The 25494-nt window shown below is 49.2% G+C and overlaps 2 protein-coding genes across 3 annotated transcripts; one reads left to right on the forward strand and one right to left on the reverse strand.

The window, feature by feature from the left end:
- Positions 1 to 306: 306 nt before the first annotated feature.
- Positions 307 to 9677, reverse strand: ALG1 (ALG1 chitobiosyldiphosphodolichol beta-mannosyltransferase). Of its 2 annotated transcripts, none has more exons than XM_088064360.1 (13): positions 9455 to 9677; positions 9302 to 9379; positions 8046 to 8149; positions 7448 to 7596; positions 6857 to 6946; positions 6102 to 6212; positions 5153 to 5265; positions 4241 to 4279; positions 3612 to 3671; positions 2789 to 2899; positions 1741 to 1855; positions 940 to 1015; positions 307 to 524 (listed from the first exon to the last, which is right to left on the reverse strand). In XM_088064360.1, exons 1-13 carry the CDS (start codon positions 9675 to 9677, stop codon positions 390 to 392), a joined length of 1404 nt encoding a protein of 467 aa, XP_087920486.1. In that variant the 3' UTR covers positions 307 to 389. The 2 variants fall into 2 exon arrangements, with proteins under 2 accessions (XP_087920486.1, XP_087920487.1); XM_088064361.1 differs by having other exon boundaries at positions 307 to 740.
- Positions 9678 to 15304: 5627 nt separating this feature from the next.
- NAGPA (N-acetylglucosamine-1-phosphodiester alpha-N-acetylglucosaminidase) lies at positions 15305 to 25198 on the forward strand. The gene is made up of 10 exons (XM_005523133.3): positions 15305 to 15468; positions 15716 to 16201; positions 18861 to 19000; positions 19574 to 19682; positions 19913 to 20041; positions 20857 to 21065; positions 21849 to 21896; positions 22961 to 23092; positions 23244 to 23304; positions 23830 to 25198. The coding sequence occupies exons 1-10, from the start codon at positions 15305 to 15307 to the stop codon at positions 24059 to 24061; spliced, it is 1710 nt and encodes a 569-aa protein (XP_005523190.2). The 3' UTR covers positions 24062 to 25198.
- Positions 25199 to 25494: the final 296 nt, after the last annotated feature.

Below are 25494 nucleotides of genomic sequence, written 5' to 3' on the forward strand. Positions count from 1 at the left end.
CAGTGCTTGGGCAATTAACTGGCCATCGAATTGACCAGCTGAAGTGAAACAACTCAAATTAAAAGCATCTGCCATATGCCAAAAAAAAAAGGACCCAAATCACCTACTAAAGTGCTGACTGTACAGGAGGTAAAGCTGCTAACAGCTTCTATCTGTATTCAAGGATCTTCACCAAAAAGGGACCTTCAAGCAGCACAGGTTCTCACACAACAAACAACCTCAGCACCTTCAGCACCTCTTACTCACCAGGAAACTGTAAAGGAAGTGTGAGCCCTGTTCCAAGATGAAGGAGTTAGAAACAGTAAGTGCAGACAATACAAAGTGTTTATTCACTGTTTCCCAAATCTCTGCAGCTGCAGGAATGTGTCTGACACCCTCCCTCCCCCCAGTCATTCCTTGTTCCCCAGCAAGGGAAGGACAGTCTGGTCCCAGCTCTGGTCCCAGCGCAGTTGCCGGGACGCTCGCAGGTTCTCTCGGAAGCTGTGGAGTTTCCCTTCCAGGGTAGGGAAATCCAAGAAAAGCATCTGTAATTTAAAAAGCAAAACCACAGGCAAATAACTATCATGTTCCATTTCAGGCTCATTCCAGCCTCTGCAATACTAACCCTCAACTACAGCTGCAGTTCTGGGCTCTGGCCTCACACAGGGAGAACAAGGCCACTATTTGAAATGCTTTTGCCAGCTTCAGGTTCACATTTAAATGTAAGTGAGGCAAACAATGCCCACCAGGCCAGGCAGTACCTTGTGAGAATGCAAAACACAGGGGTGATGCTCAGAACTGCTGCTCACACAGTGGCACCCCTGGGGTTATTTCTAGGGGGAAAGAAATCAGGCAGAGCCTTTACCTTCAGTTGTTCTGCGAGTTCCTTCGAGTCCCTGAATGTCCCTGAACACCCCTGGGGTTATTTCTAGGGGGAAAGAAATCAGGCAGAGCCTTTACCTTCAGTTGTTCTGCGAGTTCCTTCGAGTCCCTGAATATCAGACCGTTCTCATTGTGTTTCACCAGTTCATGTAAACTGTGAAAAAAAGTCACAGAAGGAAAGCTGTGGCAAAAAGCAGCGAGTGGGACATTTTCAATATTGCACAATGACATCCAAAGGGACCAAAGCAGGATATCTGTACCATTATGGCCCCAGATGGCACAAGCCTGACATAATGGAATTAAACAGGCAATTTTAAACAGTTAAAGACTTCTTCTCCTGTCTATGTCAGACTAAATAAACCACAACTATACCAAAGTTCCCTCATTCTGTCTTTGGGCCACTCATCTGGACATCCATTAAAAACCAGGGCAATGATCTACTTTAAAGCTAGATATTTTTTTTCCCACAAGGAAAATCTGTCCATGATCCATCATGAAATCTTCACAGAGAATTTATCTTCTTTTACAAAGCTTTGTTTTCCCAAAGGACCATAAATTCCAAGAATGCCCATGCACACACTCAGCCTTTCACTGAACAGATGTGTCTATGCAGAAGAAAGCTTTTTTTTAAAATTAAATATATGGAAACAATGGAATACAGGGATACTTTAAGGCAAGTGCTTGCATTAAATGCTCCTAATTTTGTAGAAATAAGTATTAACTTTTAAACTGAAAACAACCTTGATTTCTATCTTATTGAATTTTAAAATTACAAAATACAGGAATCTAACTGAATTCCTGCAGTAGCTGCTGAACTCTGGCTTTGTAAGAATATTGTTTTATGTGATACCTTGGAGCTGTAACAGAATAACCTCTTACCATTCAAAATGAATTGCACACACAGGTAAACAGCAGCCAAACATATCCACCACCTTCATGGGCAAATCCAAACCACTGGAGGATTTATGGAGACACACCCCCAGGTCTGCTGAGCCTGAAAAACCAACACAGCACAGTCTCAACTCTCTGAAAGCAGCTCCTCCTGCAATCCTTTACTTCTGTGCTGCTTTGGATGGTGTAAGTGAAACTTTCAACTACCCAGACACAATTTCAAGCAATCAGGGAAAAAAATAAAGCACAGGGTGTTTTGGAACTTAAAATGGTTATGTTATAGAAAAGTAATAAATGAGTGCATGTTAAATTAAAGGAGATTTTGAAGTTTTATGTATCTTAAAACAGCCTTTCTGCCTCTTAGTCTGCTAAGAATGGGAGAGTAAAGGCAAATCCCATCACAATCCAATCAGGATACACTGCATGGCTCACTAGTGACCTCTCCCAGTTGAAGTCAGCTCAAACAGAGGAATTACAGTGTGGTATTACAGACATTATGTTCATTATTTGAAAAGGACCAAATAAACAGTGTTTTACAGCCACATAAATTGTCAGGCTCTAACCCTGCAGAATGAAGATCACATTCAATATGTATTTTATAACTCTATTACTCCCAGTTTATGCTGTTGCAATGAAGATGCTGAAGGAATAACATTCCAATGACATGTTAATTTAGAATTTCAGCTACTTTTGGTTGGTCAGCCAACAACTTTCTCATTTAATTTGCTGGAGTGACCCTGAAATTAAAGTAGAACCTGCACAGGTACCTGTATTTCAGCACAGCTGGAAAAAACAAAGAGTGCAAAGAGCAGGCTGAAAAAACAACACAGCTCCTTCTTAGGAAAACAGGGAAATGCCAGCCAGAGGAATTAAACAGCTTTTCTGTAATGAGTCAAATCCATGAATATCCTGTCACTAACCAGTAATATTCTTGACTATATTCTCCCAGCTTCTGTGCAGTCTACATCAGCCCCCTGCAACTGTGCCGAGCTGTTTCCCACACATCCTCAAGCCTTTTCCATCATCCACTATTTACCAAGCAGAAGAGGGTAATCCTCAGCTTCCAGCCATGGTGTACAGATCTGGATATGCTTAAAGTGCAGGTTTTGGATCAGTCCATTGTAGTAATCTTTTAGAGGTCCTTTACCTGTTTAAAACAGAAAAAATATTGTATCAAGATGAGTGAAAACAGTGTGGTCTGTGAAATACAAACCCCTGTTAGATCAGGTGCACAATCAGGACACAACACTTGTGGTACCCTAAAAAGACAGGTACCCTAAAAAAACATGGAAAATCTAAGTTCCCTCGAAAGCAATGTGCACCTGGACTTCTTCAGTATTTCAATGACTTTTCCATCAATGTAGAATCATTGAGCTTTTAAGGTTGGAAAAGCCCTCTCAGATCAAGTCCAACTGTTCCCCAGCACTGTCAGGGCCAACACTGACCCCAAGTGCCACATCCACATGGATTTAAATTCCTCCAGGGATGGGGATTCCACCACTGCCCTGGGCAGCTGTGCCAATGCCTGACCACCCTTTCCATGAAGGAATTCTCCCAGTAGCCAGTCTAAACCTCCCCTGGCACAGCTTGAGGCTGCTTCCTCTGACATTGCTTTTGCAGCATCATCTCAACATTGACCTTGGATTGTTTTTTCTGCAAAGCTGGAGCAGACAGGGAGGCTGCTTAAAGATAACTGGTGGATGGTGCAATAACTCAGCTATAAATCACTGTCCTTATAACCAGACACAAAGACAGCAGTCCCTTCTCTCTCCCACCAGCAACAGAAGAGTCAGCACAGAACAAAAGAGACAACTAAACCTTCTGTTAGCACTGAAAGAATTGAACACAAACATTCTTACCTGTTATGACACACACTAAAGCTGGAAGCTTGGCTCCCTCCTCGATAAACCTCTCATAATCTGGAGAAGATAAAACAATGATCAGAGCTCAGAAATCTCAGGGTGCTTGTTTGAAGAGTGGTGACAGTGCATTAATTATTGAGCTTCCCACTACAAGCAATTTCCTTACAAGCATGTATTAGTAACACAGCAGTAAATTCAGCAGTGTTAACATTTACAGACTTCTACAGAAATAAATCAGGCTGTTTATGCACAAAGCATTTCTTCAACTGCTCCCCAATCAGTTGCTTCAATAGATCATTTTGGAATTGCAGCTACAAAGTCTACAGTATAAGACAATGTATTCCCTCCCTTCCCATTAGCAGATACCTGTGGAGAGTAGGTGTAATAGCTCAGAAAATAAAACTGCAGTTTAGCAGCCAGTTAGATATTTAATTTCCCCTGACAACTCCTCTAATTTAATTGAGATGTTGCACTGCTGTATTTTAATTACTAATCTGAAATTAGTGCTAATTAATCAAATACAACTGCTTTTTCACCTGAATATAGAAGCACTGCTCTTTAGCAAAACTATTTTTAAGTGTCCAAAGACCTCTTTGAAAAAGTGAGATCAATTCCTTCATACCAACCTTCCAAAGCTCTTAAAAGGACTGAGAAGTCTTCATCCTCTGAAAGAGAAGACTTTTATTAGTGACATTCATATTTCTACCCTTTTTAATTTTTATCTTTAAATAACAATTGAGATTTTCCTCACCTTCACCTACACAATTTAAATACAGACCATGCACTCAAAGGTTAAGTGCATAGTCTGTACTTATACTGTTTACTAGAATGTGCTATTAAAAATCTCCCAGTTTATTTTCATAAATAAAAGTCCATAACCATGCACAGTGTTTATTTATTTCCCTTGTTGACAATATGACAGACAAATACTGTACAACTTCAAAGCTATCAAGTTAAATTTTTCTAGTTTCTAAAACTGAGAATTAAGTCTAAAAACTGCCCTGATTATTCAAAGATAAAGAAAATCCTGCCCATGGTCACTGGTGATGGATTTGTTTCCAGTCTCTGTTCCCTTCCTCATACAGAGGGAAAAAAATATACATAATTATGTGATAAGCATCATCAGAAATCATGGAATCACAAATTGCTTTGGGTTGATGGGACCTTAAAGCTCATCTCATCCCAGTCCCTTGCCATAGGCAGAGACACTTCAGGGTTCAGGGTACTCAGTAAAGAATAAATATTTGAGTTTCTTAATCTGTTTTACATCACCCTGCAAGACAGTATGTCTAGAATGAAAGCTAAAAAAAGCAAATAGGAAACCTCTTTTAATCATTCTTAAAGTTGAGCTTTATAATTAAAATACAACTTCTAAAAAACCATTCATTTGTAGCATTATGTAAGTTACACAACATTTAGTTGCATGATACACATCTTGTCTTCAAATCCTTCCATGAAAACAAAGGACAAACATAACTTCAACTGTGAGAAAGTACAAACAGCCCTATTTTGTATGAAAAATAAAACTGCTTCCCAACCTGTCCAGCTGGTGCTGCTGATGAGAAGGGCTGGCCGGCCCTTGGTCTTCAGCACATTCCCACTTTTCCCATCCCTCTCCGTGAAGGCCGATCTGTGGGCACTGAGCTCTGTACTATGGAAACACAACTTCCTGAGGATGAGCTACACACACAGCCAGCAACAGCAGGGAACACTCTGCTTAACTGGCACGAATTTCCACACATTTGGCTTCAGATTTGCTTCTCAACTCGTCTGGAAACGGAATCATTACATTACAGAAATACCAGGACAGGGCAGGCAATTTTTCCCTCTTTCCTGCTGCTATAGGCACAATTCCACTTTCCAACCAAATGTTTTCCTTCACAAGTTGAGCAGAGTCAGCCTCCCTTTCCACAGCCTGTCTCACACTTAGTACAGCAGAGGCCAACAGCACATTTATTCAACTAAACTCAAAACCTACACATTCTGAGCTGGGCATTTCCAAAAAATCCCACCATGCACTGTGGATTTAACTTCTTTTTCAAGCCTTAGTTTGGTGAAGTTAACTCCCTGGTACACCTGTTACAGGTGACATCCTGAAGTCCAGAGGGGAGTGTTTAACACTTGGACCAAGATCCTGAAGGCTCTCCACAGTAATTAAGGAAGGGATGCTATTAAGGAAGCATCCAAACATTGCAGTGTGCATCAGTGGGATGCAGACAACTGCAGAGTTCCACCCTCCACAATCTTCAGAGATTGCGTCAGTGCTTATGGCAACTTCTTTGAAAACAAAACACTTCTACTACTTGTGTTACCACAGCTCAATCATTTCACTTCTTCTGGCCTCTCCTAGTGACAAATAAGGTGACTCAGTGCCCCCTGTGCCTGCTGTGAGTCAGAATACCCCACACAAGTATTTCTGGTAATTTAAGTGCCACAACTCCATGTCCCTGGGTTAAGGACTGCAGGGGCAGCTGCACTTGCACATACCGTGGTTTGAAAGGCTCATAGTCCTTGGCAAGTTTCATGTACAGGTTGTGTTGGAGGTCTAATGGTGTTTCCTTAAAATAAGATGCTGGTTTGTCATACAACGTTACAGCCCTGGCAGGAAATAAATGTGCAGCTTAAATAAGATACAGATGTAACAACATGCACATGGTACAGTGACAGGCTGCAACAATGTAATCAGAAAGAAATAAACTAAATCAACACAACAAAGTAATTAATTTTTTTACTCTTACAACGTCCTGTATTCCCGAAGTTTGCTGGAACACACCAAGGTGGACACAAGTTACAAAGAACCCCTTTCTTGTGTGCTTATTCTAGGGGTGAAATGCATCTGTAAAAACTGCAGACATCACTGTCCTGATTTTCAAACTTACTCCATAGCTGCCTCTGAGCAGCTCTGATCTCAAGCCCTCAAGACAAGCTGGCAGGCCAGAGTAATCATTAAAATCCCAGTGATATCTGTCCCACTCTGACTCCACAGGCAACCTGCAGCAAACTTCCATGGCTCCTGGTCTGCCACCTCAGTCAATGCAGTGATAGTTCAGAAGGATAACGAACATCCCTGAATGCCCACACTGCACTGGCCCATCACAAAACTGAGCTGATGTGCTTCTGTGGTGACAGATGAGCTCAGGGGAGCTGCTTTTGTAAGATCCCTCTGAATCCTGAATCCTCAGGGATCTGTTCCTTCACTTACTTAGCACACACTACTAAATTGTCTGAGGCACGTGACTTACTTTATCTTGAAATTCACCCAGAGATCTTTTTTCATGGCATCAGTGACACACAAGTTATAGTCAGACAAGCGCCCAAAAAGCTTTTCATACCTGACAAAAATGAAATGTTAGTCAGAAACTACAGGCAGGCAATTGCAGCAACTGTCCCCAGCGCCCATGCTTGATGAAAGCCAAACAAAACCCAAAGAAACCCAACTGCCCCCAGAACTGAAATTCAACTGCCAATTTTTGATGGACTCCTATTCTCCAAAGCCTTTAAAAACTTTAACTACACATAACCAATTATATTCAGCAAGGAGCTATTCAAAGAAGAGCTGGAGTGTAAAGCAGCATTAGAGAATAAAAAACCCAGGGCATATAAAGAAATTCCAGTAACAAGATCAGCATTAGCATATGTACATAAAAGCAACCTGCCTACTTCCTGCAACTCCCCTCCCACGTGTTCAATAAAGCAGCGGCAGAACAGAAACCAGTTTTAAACAGCAAAGCCCAGAAACCCCTCCCTGTGCCAATTATGTTCTCCCCACTGGCCTCCATTCTGAATTCCACCAAGGCATGCCATTTATAAAGAGCAGAAATGACTGTACAAACCATTTTGCAATCAGCACCAGTGGGTGGTTCCTCCCGTGGCTCAGGCTCATGATGGTGTATCCATAGTTGTGCCAATCAATGATGAGTTTGCTCCCCCACCACAGCCCTGCCACCCAGGCAACAGCTATACCGGGCAAGCCTGGGGGATTCTGCTCAAAAACAAAACCAAAATAGCACAAGACTGTGGCCAAGTGACAAACACAAAGCAACTACCAGAAACAAAAAATCAAATTTGTATCACCTTAAAGGAGCTTCATGAACAGAGACTGTTTGTATTCACTTATGAACACTGGCAGATACTTCTAATTTAACCCTTAGATGAAGATCAAAATTCCCCTCCAATAAAGACATCAACAATTCAAGTAAGATTTATTCCTTACTACTACCCATGGCAATGAAGTTTGACAGCACAACTAACAGGAAAAGAAAATAACTTGTTAACAGACAAATCAAAGTTTAGAGCCAAAAAATACCTGGATACATGTTTACACCACTGATGAGGCCAGTTCAGCTCTGAAATAATTAGAGCAATATCTGAGATGCCCTGTAATATAGAACTATTTATTTTTACTGAAATTAGTCCCAACACAAGACGTACCTGAAGAAGAATATAGGATGGCTGATCTATCCTCAGCAACGTGTACAGTAACTGCACTGACTGCACGAGCACCTTTAGGACATACTGGAAAAGCTTTGGACCCACTGCAAAGTGACAGAAAAACAAGAATATTAGAGCTCTCCCCACAGAAATGTGAACATCAGAACCAGCCAGCTCTGCAGAGACAGGGTGAAAATAACATGAAAATGGACACCTGTTCAATAACTTTACCAATGACCTGGGTAAGTGATTGAGTGCAGCAAGTTTGGAGATGGCACCAAGTTGGGTGAGAGTGTCAATCTGCTTGAGGGTAGGAAGGCTCTGCAGAGGGATCTGGATGGGCTGGGTCATTCCAAGGCAGACACTGGGGGGCTGGAGCGTGTCCAGGGAAGGGAACAGAGCTGGGAAGGGGCTGGAGCAGCAGCAGCAGCTGAGGGAGCTGGGAAAGGGGCTCAGCCTGGAGAAAAGGAGGCTCAGGGGGCCCTTCTGGCTCTGCACAACTCCCTGACAGGAGGGGACAGCCGGGGGAGTTGGGCTCTGATCCCAGGGAACAGGAACAGGAGAAGGAACAGCCTCAAGTTGTGCCAGGGGAGGTTTTGGCTGAATATTGGGAAAATTTCTTCACTGGAAGGGTGGTCAGGAGTCACCATCCCTGGAGGGATTTAAAAGTGGATGTGGCACTTGGGGACATGGGTCTACTTAGTGGTCTTGGCATTGCTGGGTAAATGGTTGAACTCAATGTTCTTAGAGGGCTTTTCCAACCCTTGTGATTTTATTCTATGATCACTATAAAGCTATGTAAACATCTCGTGATCCCTACAAGTTCTCTTTCTGTATTTTGTACGGAAAGAAATCCTACACTCATTGAATGGCTTGGGTTGGAAAGGCCTTTCAGGCTCATCTCATTCCACCTCCTGCCATGGGCAGGGACAATTTCCACTATCCCAGGTTGCGCCAAGTTCTGTCCAACCCGGCCTTGGACACTTCCAGGGATGGGAAGGCCACAGCTTCTCTGGGCAACAGGGGTAAAACAAGGTGGGGAGGAAGAGGTAGAATGAAAATAATTTCCACATTTCACTCTGCATGTGAACAGCACCAATGTACCGGCAGGTGTTTAATTCCATCGGCTCCTGCTTAACAGAGAAAGGGAGACACGAGTGTGGAGCGGTGCGTGCGGCGGGGCTGGTCCCGCACACGCTGCGGGCTCTTTATGGTGCCACACACCCCGCTCCCTCCGCTGCCCGGCCCGCACGCACCTCGCAGCCCGCGCAGCTCCGCCACGGGCACCAGCCGGACGTTCTCGCTGTGCAGCACGTCCCGGTGCGGCCGGCTCTCTGCGGGGGGAGAGCCCGGTCAGCGCTGCGGCCGCCCCGCCCGGCCCCGCGTTCCCCCGGCCGCCCCTCACTCACGGAGGTAGCCCAGCAGAGCGACCGAGCGCCCGTGCCGGGCCAGCGCCAACGCGTGGTACTGCATCCGCGGGCTGCGGCCCAGGTCTCCCAGCACGGCCACACACACCCGGCCCGCGCCGCCCGCCCGCCGCCGCCGCCACAGCAGCAGAAACAGCAGAGCCGCCACCGCGGCCGTCACCGCCGGCCATGGTCCCGGCCACAACCACGGCCCCGCCGCCGCCATCTTGGAGCGCCGGCAAGGCGGGAAAGGCGCGGGGGGCGCCCCCTGGCGGCGCGGAGGTGCCGCGCTCTGAGGGGATCCCGGACAGGCGGTGCGAGCGGGGCAATTACCGAGGGAATGGTTAATTAATTACGGCAATAGAGAGGGGTTAATTAATCACAGCAATAGAGAAGGGTTAGTTAATCACAGCGGCACTGCACACTCGTCCGCAGTCTGGGGTTTCCTCGTAAATTTTAGAGTGTCTCGAAGTCAGGGCTGATTTCAGTACAGCCCCACTACCACTCAATGTGTGTACTTTCCTTTAGTTTGAATTCCTTTGAATTCTAACTAGATCTTCTCTGGATCTGAGTTGATAGTCTCCATATTTCTGTGCTATCCCTCAGTTTCTTGTCTCAATCCTTGATCCTACTAAGTACTAAATTCCTTCAACATCTGCATCCCACTGGTTTCTCATACATGTACCTAATACACAATTTTCATCTATTTCAGCTTGTGGATCCCTGTTTTCTGGTGGAAATACAGAACAGAAGCCTGCTGACAGAAACATTTCCCACGTTATCTTGGCACTATGGCAGTGACTGAACACCATGTTGAAAAAAGCATTAAGTTGTATAAAAGTTTAAAAGTAAGTCAGTTGTACTGGCCAAGAATCCAATAGGAGTTGTCACACAATGCAGAGGACAAATGGTATCTCTTCACTACAAACAGGGATAAAGACACAAATGAAAGATGTTGATTACCAGGGACAGACCCCAGGGAACAGCTGGAGCTGTGCTGGGGAGGTTCAGGTCAGATATCAGGGTTCTTCCCCCAGAGGTGCTGGCACTGCCCAGGCTCCCCAGGGAATGGGCACAGCCCCGAGGCTGCCAGAGCTCCAGGGGTGTTTGGATGATGCTCTTGGGGATGCACAAGGTGGGATTGTTGGGGTGTCTGTGCAGGGCTGGAGCTGGACTAGATGAATCCTTTGGGACTCTTCCCAACCAGGAAATTTCAGAATTCCATTATTCTCTCTGCAGACCCTTGTGATCCCCCCATCTGAATGGTATCCCACTATTCCAGTTATGTTTCTTTGCCCCCTGTGACAAAGCCAGCTGTCAGATACTGCATTTCCAGTGTAACTCTCCATATTGCCAAACAGCAAGTAGGTGGTAACAATAAAACCATTGTTACCTTTTAAAACACACAACTAATTATGAGTGTGGGCAGACTGGTTCCACAACAAAATAAAGCCTGGAATGTTTGCGCAAAGATTCTGTTCAAAATGCATATTTTTCTATTGACAAAGCCTAGAATCATAGAATCTTCTGGGTGGGAACAAACACACAGGGATTATCCAGTCCAACTCCAGGCCCTGCACAGACGCCCCAACAATCCCACCCTGTCCATCCCTGAGAGCGCTGTCCAAACACTCCTGGAGCTCTGGCAGCCTCTGCACCGTGCCCATTCCTTGGGGAGCCAAGGTTCCCTCAAGAAAAGTCCCACTGTCCCACATTTCTGTTCTGCTGTTACACGTGCAGCCCTGCCATGGCTGACACACATCCATTCCAAGCTGTAGGTCTGATCTTTTGGGAATACCTCATTTCAGTCCCTTCTGTCTCACCTGACAGCTCCTTGCTGTGTATTGTTTTAATGCAAAATGCAAATAGTTTTTCTGTTTTCTTCCTTGAATAAAGTGCAAATACCCTGGCAATGGAATGAGGGACTGATGGATTCTTGCAGGCTATCAGGCATAACACCCAACTCCACACAGCTGTATTTTCTGGCAGGTTATCAAAGTACTTAAAATTACAAGTGTAGCAGCTTTATGGATGCAGTGGCTTTTAGTTTATGAAGGCAGAGTTGCAATAAAAGTTCTTTTGACCTATGTAATCTTCAGAGCACTTAGCTGGAGAAAGAAAAAGAAGGAGCAGACATCACTTCTGGCTGAGGCTCTGAAAACAGGGATGCACTTGAGAGAAATGCATTTTCAGATACTACTGATCTCTGCCCATAAATTTTTTCATATGTATTGAATAGCAGTTCTGTTCTAAAAAAGGCTTTTCCTGTCTCTTCTTCCTAACCATTTCAGAAAGTTCAGAAATGCTGTTTGCATTTATCCTAGAAATAGTCTATTTAAACTTCATCCCCAGTCCTCCTGCCCTTGATGAATTGCTGTGAATGAAATAAAAAGAGACAGAGCAGCCAAAATCCCTCTCACAAATGGAGCTTCACCATCTCAGAAGTCTCCAATTCAAATATTTCAAGCAAATCTCAAGACAACCTGCTGCTACCCTGGTTACCCTTATTGCCACATGATATATGTAGTTCAAACCTTTTAAAACCCACTTTTTGTTGTTTTTTGGTTTTTTTTTTCTCTTTTAACACAGAATATCCTAGTAACAAGTACTTGCACCAATCACACCTGCACTGTGGGGCACAGGCTAACAGTGCTTACAAATTCAATGTGACTCTAAAGGGCTCAGAGCACTGGCACTGTGCTATATCATGAGGGATAAATTATGGCCATTTTTAACAGCAAGGCAATTTGTTTCTTGTGTTTGTTCTCTTTTTACTCAATTTCTAAAACACAAACCCTGCTACAGTGGAGATGAAAGGAGTTGGCTGCAGAAAAACCTAAATTGGGAAGCTGTTCCAGGTGGCCTGAAATGCCACTGCAGGTGGCCCAGCACTGGCCCATGGCCTGGTCTGGTGCTGCTGGGACGCCCCTGGGCTTTGCCCTGAAGATGAAAAGCCTGTGGTGCTTGAAGGGAGGACTGGCCCTAATGTTCCTCTAACAGTCATCATGCTCTAAAATATGAAATTAATGTTATCATTTAGTACCTACAATGGCATGAACTGTGCACCTGCTTTACCTCATCTAATGTCAGCTGTTTCCCATAAACTTTTCATCAAGTCTTCCGACCTTCCTGTCTGAAGAGAAAACACGGCAGGATCACAGAATCATTAAATAGTTTGGATTGGAAAGAGCCTTAAAGATCATCTCGTTCCAGCTTACTGCATGCAAAGACCCTTTTAATGCTCCTTTCTCCTCAACCACTCCAAACTCTGTGCCCTTCTTACAGCTGCTGCCTTTTAACCTCACCAGCTGCTTTTTATCTGCTTTATTCATTTTCTCCCCACCCAAAAAATACCTAAGGAAGGAGTGAAGGTAAAAGAAGTGACTTAGGAAATTTTTATGCAGCTTCTCAAAGACAGTTTCCCCTGAATGGTTTATACTGGCTTAGACATCTTTTCAGGCAGGTACAGGTTTAGGTTATAGAAATACATTTTTTTATTTCCTCCCAGGGCATAGAAGAGGAAGAAGGGAGATAATCAGGAAAAACAAATCCAGTGTATATGGCTGATAACCATACAGAAATTCAAATTAGTAATTATTAGACAAGGTTTTTTCCCACCATAAAATTTTCAAATTGCAGGAAAATAATAAAATACTTTTTAATCTCTTCATGCTCAAATTTTTCAGAGCTGGACTGAACTACAGGCTGAAGACAGGAGAATATCTGCCTTATATTCCAATATATAATTGGAATTAGTATTAGATCTAGACATCAGCATGCACATTCCTCTCATGATATTCATTCTGATAACAGGAAAAAACACCCACTGGTTGACCTCCACTGAGTGATGAAACAGAGATATTCTGGTTTAGAGCCTGACTGAGTCTAAGACTACAGTTAGGGTTGGGGCTGTGTCTTCATACCAAAGCTCAGCTGCTGAGATTTTTTCAGCCCAGTGTGGTCACAAGGTGTTTTCCCAGCCCCTGCACACACATGTACTTTAGACCCTGCATTTTGGGGACATGAATGTGGTTGTGACACACCTGGAATGGAGACTGGTTATCTTTAACAACAGGTAATTATCTCAATTAGTGGGGAAATCATGTGTCACTGCAAAACAAACACTGGAATTCTGGCAATGCCACCCTTTCCTCTGAGCAATTCTGGAAAAACAAGTCCCTTGTACTCCACTTAATGAGGTGGAAGGAGCTGCTTTAGAGAGGAAAGTAAACTGAAAAGAAAATGCACTATATGGAAAGGAGAGACTATTCCATTTTCAAATACTGCTTTGTTTTTCATTCCAAGCTGGAAGAGGATTTCCAAAGGTGACTTTAGGTCCATTGATTCTATACTGTATGTTGTGATTCCAGACTCTCCTGTAAGCTATGGAAAAGACTGGGTGAGTTTGGGAACTGGGTGGAAGCCTCCCAGTGGAACCCTTAGAACACGACAATCCCTGTGAAAAGCTGAAGCTGTTTGAGCAAAAGACCAAGCACAAACCTGAGTGAACTCCCAGAGCACTCTACTCATGCCTCATGTAGAGCTGAGTTTAGACCATGAAAACCACCTTTAGGCCACCCTGGAGTTCCACTGGACAGCTCACTGCCAGCTGGAAACATAAGCAGGACACCTGCAGTTCTCCATGGCTGAATAAAACTAGAGGCATAATAACCCATTAGCTAAGATCTTTTAATGCAGTGGCTTGTCCTAAGGGAGTTTTCTGGTTAATTTGTGAGATAAAATTACATTTTCCCACCTGCAAGACACCTGAGACAGCAGCACATTTATTTACCTGAACCAGGTGTTCTTATCCTGGGAAAGCTGAAGCATAATCCGCTGGCTATGGAAACACTGGAACACAGCACATATGGAAACTCCTGCAATACAGCCTCAAGTTTGTAGCTCCACAGCCCTGCTCCCAAGGGCACAGGGGTGATACCTGTCCTTGTATCACCTCATTTATGGAATCAAGGCCTGAAGAGAGCTGGAGAGGGACTTTGACAATGTGACAGGACACAGGGAATGGCTCCCACTGCCAGAGGGCAGGGATGGATGGGATATTGGGAAGGAATTGTTCCCTGGGAGGGTGGGCAGGCCCTGGCACAGGGTGCCCAGAGAAGCTGTGGCTGCTCCTGGATCCCTGGAAGTGTCCAAGGCCAGGCTGGACAGGGCTTGGAGCAGCCTGGGACAGTGGAAGGTGTCCCTGCCCATGGCAGGGGTGGCACTGGATGAGCTTTAAGGTCCCTTCTAACCCAAACCATTCCATGACTCTGTGATTTAATTATTTTAATAATGTATTTGACTTAGACATTACTTTAAAGAGGAAATTCCCCAGTTTGTAAACTGCAGCTCATTTTCATCATTACTCCATTAGCCATGGCATACCACAGGATCCAGCAACAGAAGCTGGATTCAGGATAACCCAGAGCTACCTGAATCTACCATCATTTCCTCAGAGTAGTTATTTTTCCCTTCTGGGAAACGGACACAGTCTTAATTCTCCGAAAGGGGCTGGTGGATCTGCAGTGGCTGTAAGGGCCGTGTGTGCTGTGCTGCCCCCACACGTGGGAGTGTCAGAGGTGTTGTGGGGAAAGACCCGGACCCTCGGCCCGTGTTCCTGTGGGAGCTGTCCCGGGTTCCCGGCCCGTGTTCCTGAGGGAGCTCTGTCCCGGGTTCCCGGCCCGTGTCCGGAGTTCTGTCCCGGGTTCCCGGCCCGTGTTCCTGAGGGAGCTCTGTCCCGGGTTCCCGGCCCGTGTTCCTGAGGGAGCTGCCCCGGCCCCGCTCCGACGCCCTCCCGGCCCCGCCAGCCGCCAGAGGGCGCTGCCACCGCCCACGCGCCAGGCACCCGCCAAGATGGCGGCGTGTGGGGCCGCGGGTGCCGCGGGCGGGGGTCCCGGCCGGGCGGGGGTCGGGGCGGGCCCGGCCCCGGGACGGGGAGCGGGGCGAGCGGGGGTCGGGACGGCCCTGGCGGCCGCGTTGGCGGTGCTCGGCTTGCTGCAGGTGGCCCGCGGCGCCGGGTGAGTGTCTGGGCACCCCCTGTCCCGGGGCGCGGCCGTGCCCGGCTCCGGGGGCTCCCGGTGCCCTGAGGTCGGGCTGGTGGAGCGGGTGCCGAGCGGGACAGCCGCCCTTGAACGGCGGTGGGTCACAGCGGGGACGCGGGAGAAGCGGGCCTGGGGTGTCAGCGACGCCGTGCCCACCCAGAGCTGCGCCGCTCTCACCAGCCCGCGTTTGCGGCCTCGGGACAACCGGGTGTTGTCATTGCAGGAGCCCCCTCAGCGAGCCTCTGCTGCAGCCCTACCCGCCCCGGCAGCACGGCCCTCGGCACAGCCACCGGCACGTCAGGGACTGCCAGCCCGTCAAATACGGCAACATCACGCACGAAGCGTGGCCCGGCGACAACAGCACGGCCGGCCCGGTGGCTGTCACCAGAACGTTTGTCTCGTACATCCACCCAGAGGGCAGCGACCGCAAGGTGATCTATGGGCACTTCACTTTCGTGAGGAACCCCCTGAGCACCTTCTCTGTGCTGGAGCCGGGCGGTGCCGGCGGCTGCCTGGCTCAACGCAGAGCCACCGTGGAGGAGACTGCAAAACTCAGGAAGTGTCTGGTGGCCCAGAACGGCGGGTACTTTAACATGGAAACTGGAGAGTGCCTTGGGAATGTTGTGAGCGATGGAAAGCTGGTGAGAGACTCTGGAGGCCTACAAAACGCTCAGTTTGGCATCCGGAAAGATGGCACCATGGTGTTTGGGTAAGAGCTGGGGGGTGTTTGGAGAATGCTGTCTAGCCTGAAGACTCTCAGGCATCACTGGGCACAAAGCTTATCCCAGCACTGCCTCTTTGGCCTCCCCAGTTAGAACAGAAGCTCACTTTGAGTGCTGAAGCTGGGGATGTTCTAGCTGTACCTCGTGGAGCTATTTCTGTGGCCCTGGGCTCGTGTCCTAGGATGAAAAGGAGCTTAGTAAGTTATGATCCCCAGCTGCTTAGGTTCCAGTGTCTGCTCTCCCAGCGTGCAGTAGGGACACTGGGTGGGGTGGAAGGGGAGAGGGCTCTGTGTTCACCACAGAGGAGATGCAGAGTGGAGTGCGTGTGCTCTGGTGGCAGTACAGAGAGGCTGGGCTTTGGAAGGGACCTCAGGAGGTGCCTCACCCTGCTCAGCACAGGTTGGATGGCTGCTCAGGGCCATGTCTGGTTCGATTTTGAACATCTCCAAGAGTGGAGACTCTACATCCTCTCTGGGAAAACCTGTGATTGACCATATTAACACTTTTTTGGAACACTTTAAGGGCAGTGACTCCACCACTGCCCTGGGCAGCTGTGCCAATGCCTGACCACCCTTTCAGTGAAGGAATTTTCCCCATATCCAACCTAAACGTCCCCTGACGTTTACAACCTGAGGCCGTTCCCTCTCCTCCTGTCCCTGTTCCCTGGCAGCAGAGCCCAACTCCCCCGGCTGTCCCCTCCTGTCAGGGAGTTGTGCAGAGCCAGAAGGGCCCCCTGAGCCTCCTTTTCTCCAGGCTGAGCCCCTTTCCCAGCTCCCTCAGCTGCTGCTGCTGCTCCAGCCCCTTCCCAGCTCTGTTCCCTGCCCTGGACACGCTCCAGCCCCTCGATGTCCTTCCTGTCATGAGGGGCCCAGGACTGCCCCCAGGACTGGAGGTGTCTCAGCAGTGCCCAGCACAGGGGATGGTCACTGCCCTGGGCCTGTGGCCACACTGTGGCTGCTCCAGGCCAGGTGCCATTGGCCTCTTGCTCACCTGGGCATGTGACCCTCCCCAAGCAGCTGGAGACAGAAGCTCTGATCACCCTCTGATGAGGAATATTTGACTTTGATATCTAGCTTGATATTTGCAACACCTCCAGGAGCTGCCCTTCCCCAGCAGCAGGAGGATCCTAAAAGTCACAGAAGGGGTCCTGGGACCCTTCTGATGGTCTCAGAAGATGCAGCAGCAACCTGGAAGCTGCATCCTCCACCTTTGTGGTAGCTCACTCCCAGGCCTCAAGAAGGATCCCTGCAAAGCCACACTGAGTGTGCCAAGCCAGGGCTTTATCCTGCAGCCATTCTGACAGCCCTGAGTATCATGGCCTTGGTTTATGTGAGAGAGGGGCTGTGTGGGTCAGTGACATGTCACTCCTGTGAGGGAGCTTCTGCAGAGGGGACCAGCAGCAATTTCAGAGTGACTGAGTCCTTAACCTCAGCTCTGCCCTGCTGCTCCCCAGCTCTGGCAGGCTGTCCCTGGTAAATGGAACTATCGTGGTGTTTGGTGGCTTTGTGCCTTCCAAATCATGATCAGAAAAATAGTTTAGGTGTAAATAATTTTGGCTGTCAGGACAGTGGGGAAAGTTGTTCACAACTTCAGTTTTTCACCCTGTATCACGACCAGCAGGACACAGTTACCCCACCCCACAAAGCTGCTGCCGCTCCCTGGGCTGAGCGGGTGAATCCAGGCTTTACAAGCTGTCAGTCCCTGCCCAAACTGTTTTGTAGTTTGATCTATTTTCAGCCATGTTCATGTTGTCTTCGTTTCTTTCCCATAGGAAAAGGGAATTAGTTTTGCATATTTTCCATTCAGGTATTTACAGTAACACTTTTCTACAAAGCATAAAGCTTTGTTTGCCCACAGTCACAGATATCAAACAAGTAAAAGTTGGGCATCCAGGTCCCACAAGACATCAAAAAAGTCACCTTTAAACCCAAACTCTCTGGCAGAGCACAGCTGTCCAGCTCCAGCCCCTGCTCCCAGCCTCTCAGTTGCAAACATCCCCCAGCAGCAGGCTCTGATGAGGCAGGTGTTCCTCATCACCCTGACTCAGGAGAGAGGAGCATCCCTCAGGAAGCAACCTGTGGTGACACACAACACCTGAGCATGGAGGTGGCAGCTGAGCAGGAGCAGTGGAACCTCCTTCCCAGATGGAAGGAGCAGGAGCATCCAGTGCAGCTGCAGGTAGGCTGGATGCTGTAGCTCCAAATGCTCTCCAAACCTGTTTGGTGTCACATTTTTGGAGAATAGAAGCTGACAGGCAGCAAGATGTTACAGCTGCTTCCACAGATCCCTGAGTATTTGGCAGTGGCTCTGTCCTTGTGTTCTGCCAGGTGTTTTCTGCCCTTGTTACCTTGGCTCCGATCCATTGGCCACATTGCTGCCATTGCTGCCATTGCTGGCAGTGTTGTTTCAGGCACAGTGGCCTGGGACCATCATTAGCTGTGGGTTTGTGCAGAAGAGCAGAGAACAGGGGCTGCTCTGGCTGCTAAAATGATGTTTCACACTGCTTGACCCCTGGTTCTGGATGTCACTATCCTTCATTCTGCCTTCTTCTGCCCTTCTCCCTGCTTCAGGAGCCTCCTGGCAGCAGGAGAGGCTTTAACATGACATGCTGTGACTGTGGGTAACCCTTCTGCCCTCTGTTCCTAGTTACCTGTCTGAGGAGGATGTCCTGGATCAATCAAACCCTTTTGTGCAGCTTGTCAGTGGGGTGGTTTGGCTGCTGAGGAATGGAGAGGTGTACATCAACCAGAGCCGGGCAGCCGAGTGTGGTGACACTCAAACCACAGGTAAATATTGTGGGGCCTGGCTGCAGCCTGGCCATGGATTGTCCTCCTGGGACTCTTGGGAGAAGGGGCACTTAAGAAGTCCAACTTTCATAGAATCATAGAATAGTTTGGGTTGGAAGGACCTTAAAGACCATCTTATTCCACACCACTGCCATGGGCAGGGACACCTTCCACCATTCCAGGCTGCTCCAAGCCCTGTCCAGCCTGGCCTTGGACACTTCCAGGGATCCAGGGGCAGCCACAGCTTCTCTGGGCACCCTGTGCCAGGGCCTGCCCACCCTCCCAGGGAACAATTCCTATCCTGTCTAACCTGTCCAGAGAAATTCAAAGCATGTCCCTCTTACAGGAGTTTAAAGCCAAGGGATTGTGAATCCCCTGCTTTGTCCCTGTGCCAGACAAAAGCTTAATCAAGAGCACTTTGGTAGGGCTTGGATGAGCAAGGGGAGCCCGGGCTGTGCTCTCACTGTGTTTCAGTTCAGATGAGGCCCTTGCTGGGAGCCCTTTCACAGACAGATGTGTCTTAACAGCCCATTCTGTCCCCCAGCTGAGTGTGAATTGTTCCCTGTCCTGCAGGAACCTTCGACAGGTTCATCAATGTCCTCTCAGCCAGGACTGCGGTGGGACACGACCGTCAGGGCCGCCTGGTCTTGGTTCATGTGGATGGACAGACAGAATCCAGAGGGTGAGGGCTGGGGTAAGGTCTTAAATTCCTGGGACTGGAGGGACGCTGCAGCTGTCAGGGACATGTTTTAAGGCAGAGACTTGCAGAGCTCAGGAGAGCCAGAAAAGGCTCACCCAGCCCTCCTCAGGGTGCCTGGGATGGGAGAGCTTCCCCTTCCACCACACAGAGAACAAGTTCCTGATCTAACAGCTTCACTGAAGGCAAATCAGCAAACAACCTCTGCTTTGCAGGGTCAACCTGTGGGAAATGGCAGAGTTCCTGAAGCAGCAGGGAGTCATCAATGCTATCAACCTGGATGGTGGAGGCTCTGCCACGCTGGTCCTGAATGGGACCCTGGCCAACTACCCCTCTGAGCACTGGTAGGTGCTGCTGCCTCGTGCCCAGGGCTGCCCCGGGGCCCTGCAGCTCCTGTCAGGGTGCAGAGCCCAGCCCCACACCCTGGCCTGCCTGGAAGGGCACAGCAAAGGCAGGTGATAGGATCAGCTGGAGAGAGCAGCTCTAGAATTTAAAGAGATTGAGTGGCTCCATGTTTTTTCCATTTAGTCATCCAGGATTAAAGCTGAGCTGGTTCCAGACAGGCAGCAAAGCTGTGGCTTTGACTGAGTAGCTGATGTGGGAAGCGGATAAGGCAGCAGCTCTTAGTCTGGGAGATTCAGAGCTGCACATCCATGGGAATTAGCAGAGATCTGTCAGCAGCTTATTATTATGGAAGAGAAACATTGACTGGGAGACCCTGCCCTGCCCCATTGGAGGGAATCTAAAGAATATTTTGTTTTAAATTCAACTTTTACTCAGTTCTGACTGTAAACATGAAGGGATTTAACATTCAGTTGCCATAACTACAGTGATATAATTTATATCAAAGCAAAAAACATTCAAGAAAACGTCTGCTGGGTGCCAAAATGAGGGAAGCTGGGACTGCTTTAAGGGAGACTGTGTTGCTTCTGTAATTCCATATTTGAAATGATACCTATCAGATGGGATTTATAACTCAGTTAAAACACTGACTCCAATGTGATTTTATTATTGTATTTTCCCAGTATTAATGTTCCCGTTTGCCAGCGTGGATCAGGAGGAAATCTCTGGGTTATAGAACAGCTGTTGGGTTGGGCTGGGCAGGGCAGCGCTGGCTCAGCTCACGCTGTCCCCTCTGCTGTCCCCTCTGCTGTCCCAGCTCCTTCAACAGCATGTGGCGGTGTCCCCGGAGCATCTCCACGGTGGTGTGTGTGCACGAGCCGGGCTGTGACCCTCCCGACTGCAGCGGCCACGGGCTCTGCGTGTCCGGCCAGTGCCACTGCCACGGCCCCTTCTGGGCAGGTCCTGCCTGCGACACCCTGGACTGCGGCCCTGCCAACTGCAGCCTGCACGGCGCCTGCAGCGCCTGTGAGTCCCTGCGGGCTGACACCGAGGGGCGCTGCAGGGAGAGCACGGCCTGGCCGTGCATCCCTGGGGAATAGCCCTGGGGAATATCCTGCCTGCCTGCCGGGTACCAGCTGGGTGGGTGGGGCTGCTTCCCCTCTCCTGATCAGAACACCTTGCCTTGAGGAGCCGGCAGCAGGGCTGGGCTGGGGCTCAGGGCTGGCTGTGTGCAAGCTCCGTGCCTCGGTTTCCCTTTCTGCCCCAGGGTTGTGCTCTTGGTTTCTTCTGAGGCTGCTGATGGGCAGGGCTGTGTGTTCTGCTGTGTGACAGCAGCTGCTTCTGTCCCCTCCCCTTACTGTTCCTTCTTCACTTGCCTTTCCTACTTCATAACTTTTACAAGGGTGCAGTTGCTGCTTTTCTACGAATCTGAACCTGGGGATTGCTGGAATGGCTGCCCCCAGCTTCTGCCCCTCGTGCCCAGTCCCGTTACCCTCTTCCTGTCTTGACTCTTTTTCAAGTGTGTCCCAGTGCAGTGGCTGGGAAGAGCTTGGTGGGTGCAGGTGTTGCCAGTAGCTGACCCAGAGCTGATCCCAGGGAATGCCATCAGCAGGGATTCTGCTGCATTTGGCAGCTGGGGAGGGGGGTGTGTGTGAGCCCACCCTTTGTGTGAACGCAGGTTTCTCCTCTGGGGGTTTGCTAGCAGGGGTAAGAGGTCACCTCAAGAGACAGAGGCTCCTAATTTCAAGTCCTTGCTGCTTGCAAGTGTTTTTTTGCTGTCAGTAATGCCTGTTGCATGTGTTTGCACAGCTGGATGCCTGTGTGACGCCGGCTGGACTGGCAGCAACTGCACTGAAGGTAAATACTGACTGCTACTCCACTGCCTCTTCACAGCCTGGGAGAGGGGACTGGGAGCCACTTTCCAACAGCTGCCTGCCCCAGGGGAACAGGGAAGGGAAAAGCCACCCTGTGGACTGGGTTGCTCTTTTCTGGCAGTGTGAGCTTAATTGCAGCTGGAGCATCTACAATTGCTTGCTCCTTGCTCCTTGTTCAGGGCACACACACTCAGCTCATTGCTGAGCATCCCTGCACATCCTGAGCTGTGGCTGAGTGCTGGGATTGCTCAGCTCTGCCCCAGAGCTCTTCTGGGCCTGCCTGCCTACCCAAATGGGCTAAAAAGGAGAGGAAGGAGCAGAGAGGAAAGAGGAATTTGCTTCAGCAACAGAAAATTGTGGATTCCTGGTTAGTCTCAGCTCCAAAGAATTGCATTATTTTCTGACAGCCCTTAAGTGAGCACAAAACATCCTCTGCTCCAGGGTGTTGCACCAGACCCTGCTGTAGCCCGTGCTTCAGGTGCTGCAGGTCAGTGCCTGTGGAATGTTCCAGAGGGCTGTCCTGCCATCCCACTCTCACACTCCTTGTGCCAGTGCTAGCAGAGCTGGCCCTGTTCTGCCTCGTGTAACCACCCCAGGCCCCCCTGTATCTGAGTGAATGAGTTTATTATAGTGGGGTGTGAGCTTCCTGGCTGGCTGATTCTGTCAGTGATGTTCTGTTCCAGCCTGGGAACACTCAGCCAATCCCATCCCAGAGATGCTGCCCAGAGAAGCTGTAGCTGCCCTGGATCCCTAGAAGTGTCCAAGGCCAGGTTGGATGGGGCTTGGGGCATAGAGGAAGGTGTCCCTGCCCATGGCAGGGGGTTGGAGCAAGATGAGCTTTAAACTCCCAACTCAAACCATTCCATGATTCTGTGATCCCAGTTTTACACAGAATCCCCTCTGAGGCACACCAAAGAGCAGCCCTGAACTCCCAGCATGGTGCTCCCAGGCTGCTGCAGGCTCAGCTGAGCTGAGGGAGCTGCAGCCACAGCTTCAGAGCAGGTGGAGCTTTGGCAATGACCAATCCCTTTGTGATCCCATCCCCAGAGTGTCCCCTGGGCTGGTTTGGGCCGAGCTGCCAGAGCCGCTGTGCGTGTGACCACTCGTGTCCCTGTGACCCCGAGACGGGCAGCTGCAACATCAGCCACCACGGGGCACTGCAGGACCACTTACACAGAGGTACCGGCTGCAGGGGGCTGGGCTTTGGGAAACAGCTGGGACAGTACCTTTAGTGAATAATGATGTTTGCTTAGTCACAAGCTCTGCTTAACTTTGCTCTTCTTAGTGGAATTTTAAACTCTGCACCACCTTTCTTCCTTCTGTTTTCCAGCTGGACAGTGTTTGGCTTCCCAGAAAAAAGAAAAGAGCAAAGAAAAGTTCTCTCTGTCAGAGTAAGTGTGCGGTGCTCTCTGTGCACCTCAAGGGCTGTCACAGAGCATGGGGGGCGTGTTCAGTCTGCTCAGGAGGGGCCTCCTCACTCTCCACAACTCCCTCACAGGAGGGGACATCCAGGGGGGTCGGACTCTGCTCCCAGGAACAGGGACGGGATAAGGGGAAATGGCCTCAGGTTGTGCCAGGAGAGGTTTAGTTTGGATATTGGGGAAATTCCTTCTTGGAAAGGGTGGTCAGGCCCTGGTACAGGGTGCCCAGGGGGGTGGTGGAGTCCCCATCCCTGGGGGCATTTAGAAGCTGTGTGGATGTGGCAGTTGGGGACATGGGTAAGTGGTGGCCTTGGCACTGTTAATGGTTGGACTCGATGATCTTGGAGGGCTTTTCCAACCTGAACGATTCCCTGTTTCTCTCCTGCCTGAGAGCAGGGCCAGAAGCTTGGGAACACAGAGAAGGGACAATCCTCTGCACAGTGGGCACGTGTGCCACAGGTGAGCTGTTGGTGATGTGATTTGTGTGTCCCACAGAAGCTGGTGGCTGTCCCTGAGCTCTGCCTTGGCCCTGCTGCTTGTGCTGAGTGTCCTGGGGAACGTGGGGCTGGTGCTGCGGGGACGGCAGCACCAGGACCGGGACTATCGCTACCTCCCCCTGAGGGACATCAACGGGGACACCCCTCACAGCTCCACCTCTGCTGCCTGGGACCAGGAGGATGTTCAGGAGCCTGAGGACACTCAGGAGCCAAACCAGGAGTTCCTTTAGAGTCATGGATGGGATGAGGTATTTCACCCTGCATTGCCCCTCAGCACCGACTGGGACTGGGGCTGTTCCCACTGCAAACCTCAAACTGATGTCTGAGGAGCCTCAGCCCAAGAACTGCCCGGCTGGGGCTGTGGTTTCCTTTCCTCTGCTGCCCCAGCACCCAGAACTACAGCATTAGGGGATGCAGGACATCCCTTGGGTCAGGGAATTACACAGCTGCAGGTTCCAGAGGGGCTGGTTCCTCCCAAAACTTGAGCAAAACAGGTGAGGGATGCAAGTTACAGGTACTTCAGAAAGATCCCTGCTCACCCAAGCAGTGCTTTTTAAGATGCAAGTTAAACTGCCTCTAGTACAAAGCTGGGCTTAAGGGTATTACAGTCAATGCGTGCCCTTCCTTGCTAAGCTCAGATTTTAATCAGAAAAGTGACAAAAAGTTCCAAAATGTTGAAGAAGTTGCAGCCGCCAGTGCCAGCAGAGCCTTCCTCTCCCAGCCACGCAGGGTTGTGACAGCCCTGTGCAGGGCTGGAATGTTGTCTGACCAATCCTCAGGCCAGAGCAGCCCCAGGGGGTGATGAGTGCTGTGTTTTGGGACAGCTCCTGCAGCACAGCACCACAAAAAGCTCTGCCAGATCCCAGGTTCCATTTGTGCATCTCTCCAACTTGCAGGGGCCAAAGGCTCTGCCCGGCTCTGTGGGCACTGACAGAGCCTGGAGCTGTCCCTGTGGGGAGGGGCACAGAGAGGGACAGCCTGGCAGGGCTGGCATGACACAGACTGGGCTGCCCTGCCCCAGCTCGGCACTCCTCAGAGGGACCAGCAAGATCTCCAGCACAGTCAGGCTCCTCAGCACCTCCTGGAAATCTGGGACACATCCTTGCACAGTTACATGAAAACAGTGAGTTTGCTTCCCTGTGAGGGAAGACCCAGCCTTGGACGAGCCCCTTGGATGCTGCAGAGGGGTGAGAGCCTGTCTGAGCCCCACACATTTTTATGCATTCACTCCTTTTTTACCTCTCCAAGTAAAGGATGTGCAATTTCTGTGCCAGTGTTGGCATCAAATCAGCCTGTAACCAAGAGACTCTATTTTTCTATGATTTACAGAACATTACTTGAAACTTGAATAAAGTCTATTAGTGCTATGTGCCTGAAACTCAGAATTTGTGATGTGCAGCTGCAGAAGGAGCTGATCCTTTCCCAGTTTAACCTCAGCCACCCAGTGGAACCCAGGGGCTCTTTCCTTTTTAATAACACCCACACTGTAGGATGTGCTGCTCCAGCCCACTCTGTGCTAGGAAACTAAACAAAAGATGCTGATACTGTAGAAGGAAGCCCAAACGTTTTAGTTAAAAAGTAGCAAAAAGTGAATACAAGCCTTACTTCTACTTGTGGGGGCAAGAGAGCAGCACACAGGCTTCAATTTTAATTGTCCTGCAAT

The sequence above is a fragment of the Pseudopodoces humilis genome, chromosome 18, assembly GCF_049639895.1.
Source record: "Pseudopodoces humilis isolate 2021_Gansu_Grassland_sample_001 chromosome 18, ASM4963989v1, whole genome shotgun sequence".
NCBI classification, from domain to species: Eukaryota; Metazoa; Chordata; class Aves; order Passeriformes; family Paridae; genus Pseudopodoces; species Pseudopodoces humilis.

What these genes read in the sequence shown, in the direction of transcription:
- ALG1 (XM_088064360.1), bottom strand. Translation starts at nt 9,677, where the DNA reads ATGGCGGCGGCGGGGCCGTGGTTGTGGCCGGGACCATGGCCGGCGGTG. An exon ending in CTGGTGCTGATTGCAAAATG is followed by an intron (nt 6,947 to 7,447) that starts GTTTGTACAGTC and finishes CATTTTTGTCAG; the next exon opens with GTATGAAAAGCTTTTTGGGC. An exon ending in CCTTTTAAGAGCTTTGGAAG is followed by an intron (nt 3,672 to 4,240) that starts GTTGGTATGAAG and finishes TATCTTCTCCAG; the next exon opens with ATTATGAGAGGTTTATCGAG.
- NAGPA (XM_005523133.3), top strand. Translation starts at nt 15,305, where the DNA reads ATGGCGGCGTGTGGGGCCGCGGGTGCCGCGGGCGGGGGTCCCGGCCGG. An exon ending in TGGTGACACTCAAACCACAG is followed by an intron (nt 19,001 to 19,573) that starts GTAAATATTGTG and finishes CCTGTCCTGCAG; the next exon opens with GAACCTTCGACAGGTTCATC. An exon ending in GGACAGACAGAATCCAGAGG is followed by an intron (nt 19,683 to 19,912) that starts GTGAGGGCTGGG and finishes TCTGCTTTGCAG; the next exon opens with GGTCAACCTGTGGGAAATGG.